The sequence below is a fragment of the Cnephaeus nilssonii genome, assembly GCF_951640355.1.
Source record: "Cnephaeus nilssonii genome assembly, chromosome: 24".
Classification (NCBI taxonomy): Eukaryota; Metazoa; Chordata; class Mammalia; order Chiroptera; family Vespertilionidae; genus Cnephaeus; species Cnephaeus nilssonii.
The window spans coordinates 8010098-8028215 of record NC_137095.1 but is presented as its reverse complement, the minus strand read 5'-3'; the positions used below and the strand labels follow the sequence as shown (position 1 = coordinate 8028215).

The 18118-nt window shown below is 52.3% G+C and overlaps 2 protein-coding genes across 5 annotated transcripts in view; both read right to left on the bottom strand.

Annotated features, from left to right (window-relative positions):
- LOC307094961 (AP-3 complex subunit sigma-2) overlaps positions 1-1077 on the bottom strand; it is a 39111-nt gene extending 38034 nt beyond the window's left edge. The window contains exon 1 of the mRNA XM_079764174.1: positions 929-1077. Coding sequence (XP_079620300.1) covers positions 929-997 — 69 coding nt within the window. The 5' untranslated portion in view covers positions 998-1077. The remainder of the gene's footprint in view (positions 1-928) is intronic.
- Positions 1078-3851: 2774 nt separating this feature from the next.
- Positions 3852-18118, bottom strand: part of LOC307094958 (arpin) — a 47329-nt gene continuing 33062 nt past the window's right edge. For 3 of the 4 annotated variants that reach the window (XM_079764172.1, XM_079764171.1, XM_079764170.1), the window contains 5 exons: positions 14553-14628; positions 11321-11453; positions 8782-8988; positions 8207-8370; positions 3852-4751 (listed from right to left, as the gene is read on the bottom strand). In XM_079764172.1, coding sequence (XP_079620298.1) covers positions 4743-4751; positions 8207-8370; positions 8782-8988; positions 11321-11453; positions 14553-14628 — 589 coding nt within the window. In that variant the 3' untranslated portion in view covers positions 3852-4742. Of the gene's footprint in view, positions 4752-8206; positions 8371-8781; positions 8989-11320; positions 11454-14552; positions 14629-16605; positions 16819-18118 lie in introns of those variants that run through there. The other variant, XM_079764169.1, reaches the window with a different exon arrangement.

The following is an 18118-nucleotide window of genomic DNA, read 5'->3' as shown; positions in this document are numbered from 1 at the left end:
CGGGACTGGGGACCTCCGGCTGTGATCCCTGCCCTGGTGCCAGGCCAGGCGACCTGAGCCGCGCCCCCCACCTGGCGGGGCTTGACAGGGGTAGGCCCAGCAGGGTCTGGATCTAGCCCAATGGGGGTAGGGCCGGCCGGGTCAGGGTCTTGCATGATTTCAAGGCGCACATGGGAGGGTGGGGACTTGACTCTGGTTCCCGTGGGGTGCCCCAGACTCTGACAGGAGGAAGGTTTTCATATACATTTTACTAATTTTCTTTCATCGCTGACACTTCTATTATAGAGAAAGGGCAAATAGCAATATTAAAATATTTCCTCTAATTAATTCCCTTTTAATGTGCATGAATTTCGTGCACTGGGACACTAGTCAATGATGAGAGAGAATCCCGGAGCGGCTGCCTCCTGCACGCCCCCCACTGGGGACCGTGGCCGCAACCTGGGCATGTGCCTTGACCGGGAATCCAACCGTGACCTCCTGGTTCATAGGTCGATGCTCAACCACTGAGCCACACCGTCAATTCTGAGTCCCTGAACAGTCCCAGGCAACTCTGGAAATGAAATTATTCCAAGAAAGCACCTTCCCTGACTCTCTGGCTAAAGCAAGAACTTTTAAGAGTCTGCATATGTCTTCCTCCTCGTGAAACTGAGTTTAAACAGGATTCAAGTGACTTAAATCTTTCGGGGTCTCCATGAGGCACCCCGGTCACTTACAGAGAGCCCCGAGACCAACGAGGGGTCACAAAATGGCATAGAAATGCCGGGGTCCGGAAAGGGGTCAGGGAGAGCGGGACGGAAGCAGCGGGGCGGGGGACAGAAGGGCCGACACTGGCCCGGGGCGGGACCCGCGGGCGCCGTCGGGGCCTAGGGGTCGGGAGGAAGGGGACGCGGTGCCCCGGAGGGACGTGACGAAGCGGGGCCGCACTCACGAAGCGCTGGTAGAAGCGGACCAGCCGCGGCTTCCCGTGGTTGTTGAAAACCAGAATCGCCTGAATCATCTCTGCCGGCCACGCTCCTCTCAAGCCTGCTGTTTCCAGAAAACATCAACTTCCGCCACAAACACGGACACTTCCGGTGGGTGCGCCGCTGAAAGTGGCCGGCGGAAACGTGCCCCACCCCCTGCGCCCAGGGGCCGGACCGCGAAGAGGCCGGCTTCCCGATCGCGGAGAAAGAGCAAGGACCCGCTGCGGGCCCGCGGGGGTAGGGTTGGGGGGGGGACCACGAGACCCCGAGGCTGGGAGGGTCGTCTCCTCGGTCAGCCTGGCCGGGACGCGAGCCCGGATCGGTGTCCTTTGCCCAGACCGACCGCTCGCCTCACTGAGCACGTGGGAGAAGCGGGTTCCCACGCAGGAACGCCTGCGCGAAGCGGCGGGGACCTCCCTTTCTCCCCGTCCGCATCCCGACATAACGTCCTGCTTTCCCGCTGTGAGATGCAGGCTAATTTAGCCTTTCCCCAGTTGGGGCACATTAAGATCTTTTTTCTTTTTCTTTTTCTTTTTTTCCCCGACATTCCATCCATGGTAGATATGAATGGTGGAATCAAGAGATCTCTAATGCAATCCCATTGCAAAGGTACCGGCGACCCCATATTGGTAAAATTTGTTGTTGTTTTTTTTTTTTTACGTTTAATGACAGTCGGGGTGAGGTGGAGCACCTTCTTATGCTACAGATCGAGGTGCAAACTGGATCATTTACACCAATGACTGGGAACGTTTCAAACACCTTTAAAATATACTGGACCCATGCCCGGCCCTCACATGCCCGGGTTGCAGGCTGGATCCCCCAGTGTGGGTGTGCAGGAGGCGGCTGATCAATGATTCTGTCTCATCATTAATGTTTCTCTCTCTCCCCCCTCTCCCTTCCTCTCTGAAATCAATAAAAATATATATATAAAAAAATAACATTAGACCCAACAAATGAATGTTTCTCTTTCTCAAAATCGATCAATACTTTTTCTAAAATAAATATGTATCACTCTAGCCTAAACCGGTTTGGCTCAGTGGATAGAGCCTCAGCCTGCGAACTGAAGGGTCCCAGATTCGATTCCGGTCAAGGGCATGTACCTTGGTTGGGGGCACATCCCCAGTGTGGGGGGGATGCAGGAAGCGGCTGATCGATGTTTCTAGCTCTCTATCCCTCTCCCTTCCTCTCTGTAAAAAAATCAATAAAATATATTTTAAAAATATTAGTCTTGTAGCCAAGGTTTTTTAATTTTAAAAAATCCAAAAGGCAGTAAATATGCACTGAAACTTGACAAAATGTTTTCAATGTTGAGAGGAGTACCAAAGAAAATTCTAAAACAGACAAAGAATGAGGGGACCTAGCTCTACCAACTATCAAAACCTACTGTGACAGTCGCATTGTCATTATAGCAGACCTACTAAAATATAATGGCTAACTGAAATATGAAATAATTTACTGTGTGATGTAGGAGAAATGATAACCTGACAGTGGGGGGAAATTCAGTAAATACATTGGGATAACTGGTTAGCAATTTGAAATTAAGCAATTTAGTTATCTCACTTCATATCCTTCTACAAATTAAAGGTAAAGTGGATTAGAGACAAATATAAAACTAGATAATAACCAAAATGGAGGAAAATGAAGTTGCATAACATCTGAAAAGAATATCTTAGAAGCGATAAAAATCACAAGTCAACAGCTCTATATAAAGACTTTATATTTGTAAAACCAGTTTTTAAATGTGGGAACAAATAAAAATGGAAAAGTTGTTAAAATATGGCAAATGTTTATATTTTAAAACAGAAATAACTGATAAACCAAAAAGAGCTACTCCCTTAGTAGATAAATGGGCAAAGAAACTGAATAACAAAAGAGGAAATACATCTAGGAAATGAACAATTTTTAAAAATGTTTAAGCTCACTATTAATGGGGGAAAGGCTAATTAAAATAAAGTATTAACTTTCAAATTAAAGTATTTTCACCTTATTAAATACAATTTTTAAAAGTGTTAACATATCCATTTCTGGCAAGGATAGCATGAAAATGCCCTCTCCTAGTTTACTGGTGAAATTATAGTTTAGAACAACCCTTTTGGAAAGCAATTTGGCTATATAACAAACCTTTACAAAAAATGCCTAGATTCTCAGTAACCTGATTCCTGGAAATCTGTCCCTAAAGAAATCACTCAAACATATTGTGGGGAGAGGAACACGGGCGGGGGGAGGGGGGGAGAGAGGAGACTATTTAATTCACAACAGTTTTGACACATTAATTACATAAGCTCAAAAAAGGACCAATGAATTATCCCAAAATTGGACAATGATAGAGCTATTAAATGGTAGTTGATGTTTAAAAAAAAATGGTTATGAAAACTCAGTAGCAATATGGAAAGTGATTATATAACAATTGAAACAGGATAATCTCATAAACTGATGAACAAAAATAGACCCAGAGCCCTAGCCGGCTTGGCTCAGTGGATAGAGCATCAGCCTGCGGACTGAAGGGTCCCAGGTTCGATTCTGGCCAAGGGCACATGCCTGAGTTGCTGCTTGATCCCCAGTGGGGGGGTGTGCAGGAGGCAGCCGATCCATGATCCTCTCTCATCATTGATGTTTCTATCTCTCTCTCCTTCTCTCTTCCTCTCTGAAATCAATAAAGAAATACATATTTTTTAAAATAGACCCAGAGACATAGAAACATGGAACAGACTGTCAAACCTCAGAGGGAAGGCAGGGGAGGAGATCAACCAATGAACTTGTATGCATATATGCATAACCTATAGACACAGACAATAGGGTGGTGAAGGCCTGCGGGGAGAGGGGGAGGAGAGGGCAATGGGGGGAAAAAGGGGACATATGTAATACTTTCAACAATAAAGATTTAAAAAAAAAAAAATGCCCGGCTGGTGTGGCTCAGTGGTTGAGCATCAACCTAGGAACCAGGAGGTCACCAGTTCGATTCCCGGTCAGGGCACATGCCCAGGTTGCGGGCTCCATCCCCAGTAGGGGGCGTGCAGGAGGCAGCCGATCGATGATTCTTTCTCATCATTGATGTTTCTCTCTCTCTCTCCCTCTCCCTTCCTCTCTGAAATAAAAAATAAAATAAAAATGCTTTGTTTAAAAAAGAAAGAAAAAAAAAAAGGTGCTATCAAAAATGTGGCCTGGCCGAGTGTATCTGAGAGGTGAGGACCAGCCAGCCACACCTGGGCACAGCATCCTCAGGCAAGCAGACAGGGAGGCCAGGAGGCAGGAACCCCCAAGGTGGCAGAGCCCCAGAGGAGGAATACAGAACGGGCCGCTTCAGGGAGAGAAGAGGGCGCAGGGGACAGGAGGCCTGAGCAGGAGCGCAGGGACCCCAGCCCAGAGCACCAGGGAGGGCAGGTGAGGGAGGAATGCGGAAAATACCAGGGCAGAGGAAGGAGCCTCCTCCGAGCCGCTTTGCATATGCAAGAGGGATGTTCCCCAATTCTGCACCAAGACCAAGCCCAGTTCCTCTGACCGAGCTGTGGCACTCGCTCACCACCTGCCTCCAGAGACACAGCTGCCCTCAGGCCCTGGTTGTCATGAAACTAGGAGGCTACACTCCCCACAGGGAGGGCCCATCCAAGAGCCATGGCCAGGGGCCCTGATGCTAAGGGTGTGGTTGAGGATTTGGTCTTAGCACGGCTTGTTCAAAGCGAGTAAGGCTTCGGGGACTCTTCCTTGAACTCCAGAATGGAAGTCGATGGCAGAAATTCTCAGCGCAGGGGAGCCCCGGGGTTACCGCTTCTCCCAGGAACCTCAGTCGTCCTGGGGATAAAGCAAAGAGATGTGAACTGAGCACGTTTTTTTAAAAATATATTTTATTGACTTTTTTTACAGAGAGGAAGGGAGAGGGAGAGAGTTAGAAACATCGATGAGAGAGAAACATCAATCAGCTGCCTCCTGCCCACCCCCTACTGGGGATGTGCCCGCAACCAAGGTACGTGCCCTTGACCGGAATCGAACCTGGGACCCTTGAGTTCTCAGGCAGACGCTCTATCCACTGAGCCAAACCGGTGAGGGCATGAGCACATTTTATAAAAGTCTTTAAGTCACCGGACAATAAGGCTTGACTGAGTGATATCCCCCGCCCCCTGCCTCGGCCTCACCTCTTTATTTTATTTTTTTTAAGTTTGTTTTTTTTAAAAATATATTTTATTGATTTTTTACAGAGAGGAAGGGAGAGAGATAGAGTTAGAAACATCAATGAGAGAGAAACATCGATCAGCTGCCTCCTGCACACCCCCCACTGGGGATGTGCCAGCAACCAAGGTACATGCCCTTGACCGGAATTGAACCTGGGACCCTTCAGTCCACAGGCCGATGCTCTATCCACTGAGCCAAACCGGTCAGGGCCTCACCTCTTTATTTACTTATTTTTTTGTCAATTCTCACCCGAGGATATTTTTCCATTGATTTTTAGAGAGAGGGGAAGAGAGAGGGAAAGACAGAGAGAAACATCGACATGAGAGAAGCACATCGATTGGTTGCCTCCTGCACATGCCCTGACCAGGGCCCAGGTGGGGAAGAGCCTGAAACCAAGTATGTGCCCTTGATTGGAATCGAACCCGGGACCCTTCAGTCCGCAGGCCGACACGCTATCCACTGAGCCAAACTGGCTAGGACTCAGCCTCACCTCTTTAGAGGTGGCCCAGGGAGTCAGCTGACATCTCCAATTGTTTCTCTGTCCAAGACTTACTTACTTTATTTATTTTTTAATATATTTTTATTGATTTCAGAGAGGAAGGGAGAGGGAGCGAGAGATAGAAACATTAATGATGAGAGAGAATCATCGATCAGCTGCCTCCTGCACGCCCCACACTGGGGATCGAGCCCATAACCCAGGCATGTGCCCTGACCGGGAATCGAATCGTGACCTCCTGGTTCATAGGTCGATGCTCAGCCACTGAGCCATGCCAGCCGGGCCAAGACTCACTTTATTAAGACAAATGGAAATCCAGACCCTCTAGTCTACCTGCTCTGTTTACTCCGGCAAAGGCTGTCATCTCCATCACCGAGACAAAGCCCATTTTTCTGTGACTTTGTTTCTAAATGTTCAATTTGGAGCTTTTGACATCAATTCAAATCTTCAGGTGAAATACACTTCCGCAAAACAAATAAACGGTGAGTAGGCTGAGGTCAACTAGCGGGCTGACCATTGGCAAGCAAACAAAGGGAAAAAAACACCACTGAGCACCAAGTTAGCCATTTCCCAGCCACTCTGGGCAGGGCGCCCAGAACAAAGGAGAAACGAAATGCGCATTCACTGCTTGACTGCCTCAGCCTGGCTGATAGTAGTCTCTTGATGTGACAGTGTTTGCTGACTTGCTCTGAAGTCACATTGGTCCATTTTCTCTGTCCCTTGCTTTTTATTTTATTTTTTATTGATTTCAGAGAGGAAGGGAGAGGGAGAGAGAGATGGAAACATCAATGATGAGAATCATTGATCGGCTGCCTCTTGCATGCCCCACACTGGGGATGGAGCCCACAACCCGGGCATGTGCCCTTGCTTTTATAAATCTCTGGGGATTTCTTGTAGATTGGCACAGTTCAGATCCACCAAAAAGAAAGGTCCCAGGCCCTGGTTGGTTTGGCTCAGTGGATAGATCGTCGGCCTGTGGACCGAAGGGTCCCGGGTTTGATTCTGGTCAAGGGCACGAACCTCGGTTGCAGGCTCCTCCCTGGCCCAGGCCCTGGTCGGGGCACATGCAGGAGCAACCAATCAAGGTGTCTCTCTGACATCGATATTTCTCTCTGTCTTTCCCGCTCTCTTCCACTCTCTCTACAAATCAATGGGAAAATATCCTCAGGTGGCCCTAACCAGTTTGGCTCAGTGGATAGAGCGTTGGCTTTCGGACTCAAGGGTCCCAGGTTCGATTCCAGTCAAGGGCATGTACCTTGGGTGCAGGCACATCCCCAATGGGGAGTGTGCAGGAGGCAGCTGACCGATGTTTCTCTCTCTCTCTCATCAATGTTTCTCACTCTCTATCCCTCTCCCTTCCTCTCTGTAAAAAAAATCAATAAAATATATTTAAAATATATATATATATCCTCAGGTGAGGACAAAAAAAAAGGGAGGTCCCAGACTGTCCCCCTTCACACCTTGAAGAATTTTCCCGATGCAACACACCCTCAGGAAGGCCACGGAGTTCCAACAAGGCTGGAGGGTCAAGTTTACACTGCTGTCTCCTTGTCCTACACACAGTCACCGCTGGTACGAACAAAACTCCTGCCAAGCCCGGCCGGTGTGGCTCAGTGGTCGAGCGCTGACCCAGGAACCCAGAGGTCACACTTGCATTCCCGGTCAGGGCACATGCCTGGGTTGTGGGCTTCATTCCCAGTAGGGGGCCTGCAGGAGGCAGCTGATCAATGATTCTCTCTCATCACTGATGTTTTTCTCTCTCCCTCTCCCTTCCTCTCTAAAAAGCAATAAAAAATACTTAAAAAAGCCCTCACTGGTTTGGCTCAGTGGATAGAGCGTCGGCCTGCGGACTGAAGGGTCCCAGGTTCGATTCCGGTCAAGGTCATGTACCTTGGTTGCTGGCACATCCCCAGTGGGAGGTGTGCAGGAGGCAGCTGATCGATGTTTCTCTCTCATCGATGTTTCTAACTCTCTCTCCCTCTCCCTTCCTCTCTGTAAAAAATCAATAAAATATATATTTTTAAAAGTATTAAAAACACACAACTCGCCGAAGCCGGTGTGGCTCAGTGGATGGAGCGTCGGCCTGCGGACTGGAGGGTCCCAGGTTCGATTCCGGTCAAGGGCATGTACCTTGGTTGCGGGCACATCCCCAGTCGGGGGGTGTGCAAGAGGCAGCTGATCGATGTTTCTCTCTCATCGATGTTTCTAACTCTCTATCCCTCTCTCTTCCTCTCTGTAAAAAATCAATAAAATATATATTTTTAAAAGTATTAAAAACACACAACTCGCCGAAGCCGGTTTGGCTCAGTGGATGGAGCGTCGGCCTGCGGACTGGAGGGTCCCAGGTTCGATTCCGGTCAAGGGCATGTACCTTGGTTGCGGGCACATCCCCAGTCGGGGGGTGTGCAAGAGGCAGCTGATCGATGTTTCTCTCTCATCGATGTTTCTAACTCTCTATCCCTCTCTCTTCCTCTCTGTAAAAAATCAATAAAATTTAAGAAAACAAACAAACAAACACACAACTCCTGCCAAGAGGTAAACCACTCCAACGCCAGGTCCATGGTCGTTGCCCTTGACCTACCCACTCCGCATCCTCTGCCCCGTCCCCCTGCTCGCGGGTCTCCGCCGTGGCCCCTTCGGAAGACTTCCGGGCCATGATGTTGTCGGTCCACGACGCGCCCGTCTTTGCATCGCCAGCGAAATTACACTTGGTCACTGTTCCAGCCTCAAGTTTGGCTAATGAGTCTGAGAGAAGGAAAGAGGTTGAGTGACCTCTCTTCCTGTGACGGAAACACAGTGGGGGGCTGGCCCCATCCTACTGGGGTCCCTGCGGCCGGGGGTGAGCCATTGTTCTCTGCAGGCCTGGGTGTGGACCTCGGGGAGACCCTGGATGGGACCCCCCCAAGGCACCAGCTAGGAGAGGGCACTCACAGGTACCATGGGATTGGACAGCACCCCACAATCCAGGGTGTCCAGACTATTGGCCTCAGGGCACTGCCCTGGGACTGAGGGATATATATCTCAAGGGGTCTTGTTCCCACAGAGGCCAGACCTGGCTGCTCCCGGATCTCTAAGCAGGAGGGGTTTGGGGGGAGGGGGGGGGGGTCCGCAGGCCAAATGGGAACACGTGGCCACCGCGAGGGCTGCAATGCTCACCCACGAAGGGGCCGTCGCCTCGGGTTTTCAGCCGAACCCCGGCCCCCAGCTCCAGCTCCAGGGCCTCCATCTCTGACTCGGGCATCCAGAACGCCACGGTCTGCTCGGGCGTGAGGCTCTCCGTCAGGGCGAGCAGCTCCGGCTTGTTCACCAGCTCCTTCAGTGCCTCGGGCGTGAGTCTGTCCGTGTCCCCCTTGGCGTCCACCTCTGCGGGCACACAGCACAAGAGGATTGTTCCCGCTGTAGGACCAGCACTGAGGGCCCTAGCCGGTGCGGCTCAGTGGATAGAGCGTCGGCCTGCCGACCGAAGGATCCCGGGTTCGATTCGGGTCAAGGGCACATACCTCAATTGCAGCCTCCTCCCTGGCCCCGTGCAGGAGGCAACCAGTCAATGTGCTTCTCTCACATCGATGTTTCTCTCTGTCTTTCCCTCTCTCTTCTACTCTCCCTAAAAATCAATGGAAAAATATTCTCGAGTGAGATTAAAAACAAATAAATTAGCCCTAACTGGTTTGGCTCAGTGGATAGAGTGTCGGCCTACAGACTGAAGGGTCCTAGGTTCGATTCCGGTCAAGGGCATGTACCTCGGTTGCAGGCACATCCCCAGTGGGAGGTGTGCGGGAGGCAGCTGATCGATGTTTCTCTTTCATCGATGTTTCTAACTCTCTATCCCTCTACCTTCCTCTCTGTAAAAAATCAATAAAATATATTTTTAAAAAAACACCATAAAAACAAAATCAAATAAATTAAAAAAATAAAAAGCACTGAGGGAGCCGCCAGGTGAAGAGTGAGCCCATTCCTCCAGGAATCATCAAGGAGCTGACAGCGGAGGTCAGGCATGGGCTTTGGGCCTGGCTCATGGTGGATGCTCATTAAATGTGCAGAGAATTGCCCGGCTGGTGTGGCTCAGTGCTTGAGCATCAACCCATTAACCAGGAGGTCACGGTTCGATTCCCAGGCAGGGCACATGCCTGGGTTGCGGGCTTGATCCGCAGTAGGGGGCGTGCAGGAGACAGCCGATCCATGATTCTCTCTCATCCATTGATGTTTCTATCTCTGCTTCTCCCTTCCTCTCTGAAATCAGTAAAAATAAATGAATCCTATCTAATAAAAAGGGAATATGCAAATTGACCATCACACCATCACAAAGATGGTGGCGCTCAGTCCCCTCAACCTTGCCGGAGTCCCACAGTCCTTTCAGCCCAGCTGGGGGGGCAACAGGCGCATAGTGCTGCTGGACCCGCACTCAGCCCCCCAGCCGCCTAAGGCCAGCCCGAGGTGCAGGCAAGCCTCGAACGTCGGCTGCCCAGCCGCCCAGGGCCGCCTGAGGCTTGTGCTGCTGGCAGTGGCAGCAGCAGAGGTGAATTTTCATGCACCGGGCCTCTAGTAAATAAATAAATGTTCAGCCCTAACTGGTTCGGCTCAGTGGATAGAGTGTCAGCCTGAAGGGTCCCGGGTTCAATGCCAGTCAAGGGCACGTACAGGTTGCAGGTTTGATTCCCGGTCCTGGTTGGGGCACATGCGGGAGGCAACCAATCAAATGTGTTTCTCTCACATCGATGTTTCTCTGTGTCTCTTCCCCTCCTTTCCGCTCTCTAAAAATCAATGGGAAAAATATCCTTGGGTGAGGATTAACCACAACCATGTTCAGAGAACGAATGAGCTGTGGAAAGCACGAATGAATGCAATGACAGTGGGATGGATGGATGCCGCGCAACCTCAAAACCTTCCCACACAGGGGTAGATAGCAGAGGTCACGCTGCTGCCAACACCGGGGAGAGAAATGACATCCCGAAGGGCCCGAGACCCAAACGAGAATTTTGGCAGGAAAGTGGAGGCCCCCGGGGCCTTGGCCTGGGCTCTGCACCAAGGCAGTGAGAGCCCGGAGCCAGGTTCATGGACGATTCTGTCAGACTAAGGGGGGGGAGGGTGCAACTGGGATCATCTACGTGAACGGGTACAGGAAGGAGTCCAGCCAGGGGCCCTCAGGCCAGATATGAGCTTTAAAGCCAATCATGCTGCCTGGCTGGTTTGGCTCGGTAGTTGGGTCGACCTATGAACCAAGAGATCCAGGTTCTATTCCCCTCAGGGCACATGCCCAGGTTGCAGGCTCAATTCCCCCAAGTAGGGGGCATGCAGGAGGCAGCTGATCCATGATTCTCTCTCATCACTGATGTTTCTATCTCGCTCTCCCTCTCCCTGAATCTCTGAAATCAATAAAAATATTTTTTAAAAATATATTTTATTGATTTTTCACTGAGAGGAAGAGAGAGGGATAGAGAGTTAGAAACATCGATCAGCTGCCTCTTGCACAACCCCCACTGGGGATGTGCCCGCAACCAAGGTACAAGCCCTTGACCGGAATCAAACCTGGGACCTTTCAGTCCGCAGGCTGACGCTCTATCCACTGAGCCAAACCGGTTTCGGCAATAAAAATATTTTTAGAAATTAAAAAAAAAAAAGAGTCAATCATGCTGAAAAGACCCTTTCTCGGGCCACAGGGCCGGAGAGAGGAGGGGCGAGGGCCAGAGGTACCTACTGTAGGATGACATGAGGAAGCCCGTGTTCACCTTCCTGGTGGCGCTGAAGTTGGGCTCGATTTCATTTCCCTTGGGGTCGAACTTCCGGCGATGGATGTGACTGGGCCGGACGTACAGCACATAGTAGCGCTCCTGGGGGCAGGCAGAGAGTTAGGGGGCTGCTCCCCTCCCCCTCCCGCACCCCCAATACACACACTCATTCCCCGCAGGGCTCCACGCGGCCCTCCCCAAACTCACTCTACACCCTGGAACCCCACCCTCAGCTCCAAAAATATTCAAGCTGCGCAGATCCCTCCTCCAATATTGATCCATTCGTCCATCCATACATACACCCGTTCATTCATTCACATGTTTTGTTTTGTTTTAATATATTTTTATTGATTTCAAAGAGAGGAAGGGAGAGGGAGAGAGAGATGGAAATACCAATGATAGCCCTAGCCGGTTTGGCTCAGTGGATAGAGCATCGGCCAGCGGACCATAGGAGGGAACCTTGTCAGGCTGCAAGGCCAAGTTCAATTCCGGTCAAGGGCAGGTACCTCAGTTGCAGGCTGCTCCCTGGCCCGGGCCCTGGTTGGGGCTCATGCAGGAAGCAACCAGTTGATGTGTTTCTACCACATCTATATGTCTCTATTCCACTCTAAAAATCAATGGAAAATACCCTTAAGTGAAGATTAAAATTAAATGAATAAATAAATCTCGTTAAAAAATATATCAATGAGCCCTGACTGGTTTGGCTCAGTGGATAGAGCGTCGACCTGTGGACTGAATGGTCCCAGGTTCGATTCCGGTCAAGGGCATGTACCTTGGTTGCAGGCACATCCCCAGTGGTGGGCGTGCAGGAGGCAGCTGATCGATGTTTCTAACTCTCTATCCCTCTCCCTTCCTCTCTGTAAAAAATCAATAAAATATTTTAATATATATATATATATCTCAATGATGAGAGAGAATCATTGATCAGCTGCCTCCTGCACACCCCCTAGTGGGGATGGAGCCTGCAACCTGGGCATGTGCCCTGACTGGGAATCGAACCGTGACCTCCTGGTTCATACGTCGACGCTCAACCACTGAGCCACATGGGATGGGCCATTCACGTGTTTATTTTTTTTTTTCCAATTTTTTTATTAAGGTATTATATGTGTACATATCTTACCATTGCCCTCCCCACACCATTCACGTGTTTAGTAGCGTATCACCACACACAATGAACCAGGCTAGACGTCCATGAGAGGGTGGGCCCACAGCCTGACCCCAAGGTCCCCCCACAGCCAAGACAGAAAGTATACACAGACAGCCCCAACCCGAGGGTCCCTCAAGGGCCCCAAATACCACGCAGCAGGCGTGGCAGCAGCCAAGACGCCCTGGAAAGGCGCTGACAGGGAGATGTGAACGAGGGCATCCTAGCCTCACTTCCCCTGTCGCACGGGGACAACGTGATGTCTGCTCTCAGGAATGTCGCACGGGTTCAGTGAGAGAACGCAGGAGCAAGCACGGCAGAAAGCATGAAGACTCTGTAGTGCCGGCTGCAGCTGCTCTAATCAAAGCAGGCGGCAAAATGCTCCAGGGACCGAAGAAGAGGGAACCGCCTCCGGGGAGAAACAGGGAAGGAAAGCGAGGCCCCGAAGGTGGAGCAACCAGCAAGGCACCCGGCACTAAATCTGTTCCATGAGCCCGGCCAGCGTGGATCAGTGGCTGAGCGTCGACCGATGAACCAGGAGGTCAAGGGTCGATTCCCGGTCAGGGCACATGCCCGGTCTGCAGGCTTGATCCCCAGTAGTGGGTGTGCAGGAGGCAGCCGGTCGATGATTCTCTCTCATCATTGATGTTTCTCTCTCTCCCTCTCCCTTCCTCTCTGAAATCAATAAAAATAGATTTAAAAATCCTATATAATAAAGAGGTAATATGCAAATTAACCCTCACGCACTCACAAGATGGCTGCCTACGACCAGGCCGGCAGGGGGGTTAGTGAGGGACGACCAAATGACTGAACAGCAGCTGCGTGAGGCGACCAGGGGGACTTCAGGAGCGATCAGGCTGGCATGGGGGCAGTTGGGGGCGACCAAGCCAGCAGGAGGGGCAGTTGGGAGAGACCAGGCCACCAGGGGGGGAGTTGGGGGCAACCAGGCTTGCAGGGTGGGCAGTTGGGGGCAATTAGGCTGGTGGGGGGGAAGTGAGGGGCGACTAGGCTGGCAGGGGGGGAGTGTTGGGGGCAACTAGGCTGGCGCGGGGGGGGGGGCAGTTAGGGGTGATCAGGCCAGCAGGAGAGGGAGCAGTTAGGGGTGACCAGGCAGGCAGGCAGGCAGGTGAGCGATTAGGAGCCAGCGGTCCAGGATTGTGAGCGAGATGTCCAACTGCCAGTTTAGGCCCGAGGGGTCCCGAATTAGAGAGGGTGCAGGCTGGGCTGTGGGAACCGCCCCCCATGCACAAATTTCATGCACCGGGCCTCTAGTTCTATATAATAAAAGCCTAATATACTAAGTGTTCAACTGTTTGTTCAACCATTGGACCAGTCGCTATGATGTGCACTGACCAACAAGGGGCAGATGCTCCGACCGGTAGGTTAGCTTGCTGATGGGGTCCAGCCAATCGGGACTGGGCAAGATGGGCCGGACACGCCCTGGAGCCCTCCCTCCCCGGCTGGCCAACCTCCCGAGGTCCCTCCCTGGCCCCGATAGTGCACTGGTGGGGTCCCTCGGCCTGGCCTGCATGCTCTTGCAATCCGGGACCCCTCGGGGGATGTCGGAGAGCTGGTTTCGGCCGATCCCCGCAGGCCAGGCCGAGGGACCCCACTGGTGCACCGGGCCTCTAGTAAATAAATGAAATAAACCTCTTCCATCAGAAGGCCACGGGACCTCTTCCAAGGGCCTTGCAGCCCACTCCACACCCACAGCCTTAGTCCCGAACCATCCACCTCACCTCACCCCTGCCTGCGCTCGATCGACCCTCCCAACTTCCGCCCCAAACACACCCCTTGGGTTCAGGGCCTGGTCTGCCTTCTCAGAAAGAACCCAGACCCTCCCATCTGTCCACAGCCTAGCGCGCTGTATCGGATCCCGTTCCACTCGGTGGCCTCTTTCGGCTGCTAATCTCCCGATCCACCTCCCACCGGAGTCCCTCAAGGAGGAACGAGCTGGACCCAAGACTTGGCACTGACTGAGCCAAGCACGGGGAGCCTTGGTGGGTGAGGACCGTGGGGCCGGTGTCTGTTCCTGCAGGTGCCCCCAGCATCCTCACCTTCCTGCCACGGGCGTCCGAGATGCTGTGCCGAGATACATCAACCAGTTCTCCCTCCAGCAGGACACCATTTCCCCTGGGATGGGAGGAGAGGGAGGGGTCAGCTGGTTCTGCCAGTCGTCAGGAAAGAGCCACATGGTCCAGGCCCCGGTCAGAGTCTGCACCGGGACTGAGGCAACTCCCATGTGCATGAGCAGCCCCCTTCTCTGTGCTTTCCACGTGGGGCCTCCATTCCTTTGAGGGTCCCGAAGGTTGGGGTGCTTGCTCAGGGGGTAGGAGGGAACCTTGTCAGGCTGCAAGGCCAAACTATAGTGGCCCCTCCTGCAGGGAGGACTGTAACCAGGGACTCAGTCTTCCTATCTATAAAATGGGAGAGTAACAGTCATCTCACTCTGCTTCTATGGTGATGCCGTAAGATCATGTATGTGAAGGTGTTTGGTAAGCTAATCAGTGCTTAATAAGTATAAAAGATTTTACTTTTTTATTTAACCAAATTAGGAGGGGTGTCTACGTTGCTATAAAGTATCTTTCCTGCCTTGGCGAGGTAGTTGGGTTGGTTAGAGCAAGGTTGCAGGTTTGATCCTGGGTCAGGGCCTATATAAGGACCAATTGCCCTAGCTGGTTTGGCTCAGTGGATAACATCTTTGCTGACTGAAGGGTCCCGGGTTCAATTCCAGTCAAGGCCACATGCCCGGGGTTGTGGGCTCGATCCCCAGTCGGGGGCAGGCAGGAGGCAGCTGGTCAATGATTCTCTCTCATCATTGATGTTTCTGTCTCTCTCTCTCTCCCCCTCTCCCTTCCTCTCTGAAATCAATAAAAATATATTTTTTAAAAAGAATCAACCAGCCCTAGCCGACTTGGCACAGTGGATAGAGCGTCAGCCTGCCGACTCAAGGGTCCCAGGTTCGATTCCAGCCAAGGGCACATGCCTGGGTTGCGGGCTCAATCCCCAGCGGGGGTCGTGCAGGAGGCAGCCGATCCATGATTCTCTCTCATCATTGATGTTTCTCTCTCTCTCCCCTTCTCCCTTCCTCTCTGAAATCAATAAAGAAATATATTTTTTTAAAAATGAATCAACCAATGAATAAATAAGTGGAACAACAAATTGATGCTCTCTCAAATCAATCAATAAATTAAAAATAAAATAAAATCTTGGGGGGGGTGGGATGAGGGCATGGGACAGGGGGAAGGGAAGGCTGGGGGAAGGTCAATTGGGGGAAAAAAGGAGATATATGTACTACTATATGTAATACTTGAAACAATAAAAAAATGGAAAAAAAGAAAAAAATTTAAAAAGTCTTATAAATAAAATAATAAATAAAATCTTTCCTTTTTAAAGCACTCTCACATTCCTGTTCTCATGGCCACTTTGGAGGCAAAGAAGCCCCCAGTCCAGATCGCGGGGTTCCCACTGAGAGGAGCTGGACCCCACTTCCTGATTCCACTTTTCATGAAAGCAGAAGCTGTGGGTTTCCTGTTCGGGGAACCCACAGAAATGGGAGAGGAGTGGGGGGTGCAAAACATGGCAACTGGCTGTACCTCAGTGCCCCTATCACCCCCCTCAACCCTCCAAGGCCCCGTTCGTTCTCACAACTCCTGGGTCCCTCCGGGCAGGCCTCGACCTCCCATCCCACACCCGCCCCACCCCTCGGCGCTGACACCCGCCCGCGGTTCTCACTCTGGACTCTGGATCCGCTGCCACCCGTGCCCGGGCCAGAAGGAAGGCTCGGCCAGCTGGCAAGTGGCTGCCAGGGGGTGCGGTGGAGACCAAGATCGTGAGAACCCAGCACCCACTTTTGAGCCATGTTTGGGGGGGGTCGAGACCCAACCCTCTCCAAGGGTCTGGGGGAGAGCAGGGGCGCTTTAAACCCATCGATGGTGTCAGGAGGTGCGCCCCAGGCCAAGGGGGGCGCGCGGGAGGAGCTTTGGCACCGCCTGCTTTTCCTCCCTCCGGCCCGCGCCCAGGAGACCCCACCCGATCCAGGAGCCCCAGGTTCCAGCCGGGCGGGCGGGAGGCCCGGCGGAGGCGCGGGGAGGGGCGCGCGGGGGTTACCCCTGGTGGGCGGCCGGCTCCCAGGCCCCGCGCAGCTGTGCGCTCCGCACCGCCTTGTTCCGGAGCGCGCTGTCCTGGTAGATGCGGCTCATCCTCCCCGGGCCAGGCCGCTGTGCCGGGAACCGGGACCGGGACCAGGATCAGAGACTAGAGATTCCCGGGGCGGTTCCGGGAAGGCCGCGGCGCCGGGAGTTCCTGGGCGGGACCTAAAGGGGCCGAGCCTCATTCCCGCCCTGGGACCGTGCGCGCCGGGAGGGGGCATCTGGGAAGACCCTAGGCTGGGGTCCTAGCACTTCCTTCCTTTTTCTCTCCCTTTTCCTGTTAACTGGAGAGAGACCCCTGCCCCAACACACGCACGGAGACATGGAGGCCCAGAGATCCTGTAGGATCAGCTCTAAAAGAACGGGTTTCCAGAGAACAGGAATGGAGAAAAGGGAGAAGCCCTTGTGGGGAGGTGAGGGGGGGGGGGCGCCAAAGCTGCTCTTGGGGCCCCGCCCCAGGTCCCACAATGGCTGAGGTTCCTGGGGTCTGCGATGCAGGAACCTAGGGTTTGGGTGTCAGATCCGGGACTCACCGAGGTTGGAACCCCCGCTGTGCGCGCTTGGACAAGTCCCTCAATCCCTGAGCCTGTGAGTCCTCCTCTGTAAAATGGGGGCTAGGCCCCAGCCGGTGTGGCTCAGTGGATAGAGCATCGGCCTGCGGACTGAAGGGTCCCAGGTTCCATTCCGGTTCAGGGCACCTGCCCGGGTTGCTGAATGGATCCCCAGTTCGGGGCGTGCAGGAGGCAGCCGATCCATGATTCTCTCTCATCATTGACGGTTCTCTCTCCCTCTCCCTTCCTCTCTGAAATCAATAAAAATGTATTTTTCAAAAATAAAATAAAATGGGGTTACTATCAGGGAGGCTGTAAAGAGTAATAAACTCGCCCGAGCTGGTTTGGCTCAGTAGATAGAGCATCGGCCTTCAGACTGAAAGGTCCCGGGTTCGATTCCCGGTCAGGGCACATGCCCGGGTTGCGGGCAGGAGACAGCCGATCCATGATTCTCTCTCATCATGGATGTTTCTCTCTCCCCCTCTCCCTTCCTCTCTGAAATCAATAAAAATATATATATTTTAAAAAAGAGAGAAATAAACTCGCTCCAGAACACAGCACTGCCCAGCACTGCCCCTCTCTGTCCTCCCTTGACATTCTTGGACCCAGGCTCCCCACTGCTCCCCACTGCCCTTTGTCCAAATATGTCCCCTCCTAGGGTGCGCTGACACTCCAACCAACTGAGCCACCGACAGGGCTGAGCCACCGGACAGGGCTGGAGTCTTAGGGTGTGTGTGTGTGTGTGTGTGTGTGTGTGTGTGTGTGTGTGTGTAATCCCCACCCAGGATGTTTTTCCATTAATTTTTTTTTTTTCTCTTTAGAGAGAGGGAAAGACAGAGAGAAACATAGATGGGAGAGAAACACATCGATTGGTTGCCTCCTACACGCCCCCCGACCAGGGCCGGGGACAGGGAGGAGCCT